Consider the following 273-nt stretch of genomic DNA (forward strand, 5'->3'; position numbering starts at 1 on the left):
GATTGTAGCACAAAAGAAGGAAGATGCAAATAAATACTAGTTATGTGTGAACTTTAAAATATTTCCTGGTTAAAGTTTCAGTTTCCTGGTGTGAGAGCGCGGGGGCGGCGGGGCGGCGGAGCGCCGGGGGTGCGGGGTGGCCGAGCAACGGGGCTGCGGGGCTGCGGGGCTGCGGGCGGCGATGCTAAGGGGCTGCACCTCACGACTTCCTCAATTATTACTTTGGTAGTTATTCTTACAAGTATTATTATATTTTACATGTTTTTGTTTAAC

At 49.8% G+C, this 273-nt stretch overlaps 1 protein-coding gene across 1 annotated transcript in view; it reads left to right on the forward strand.

Annotated features, from left to right (window-relative positions):
- LOC106123780 (uncharacterized) overlaps nucleotides 1–50 on the forward strand; it is a 4,888-nt gene extending 4,838 nt beyond the window's left edge. Inside the window, exon 2 of the mRNA XM_013320190.1 lies at nucleotides 9–50. Coding sequence (XP_013175644.1) covers nucleotides 9–50 — 42 coding nt within the window. The remainder of the gene's footprint in view (nucleotides 1–8) is intronic.
- The last annotated feature ends 223 nt before the right edge of the window (nucleotides 51–273 follow it).

This window comes from Papilio xuthus, unplaced genomic scaffold (assembly GCF_000836235.2).
Source record: "Papilio xuthus unplaced genomic scaffold, Pxut_1.1 DF828952.1, whole genome shotgun sequence".
In the NCBI taxonomy this organism is placed as follows: Eukaryota; Metazoa; Arthropoda; class Insecta; order Lepidoptera; family Papilionidae; genus Papilio; species Papilio xuthus.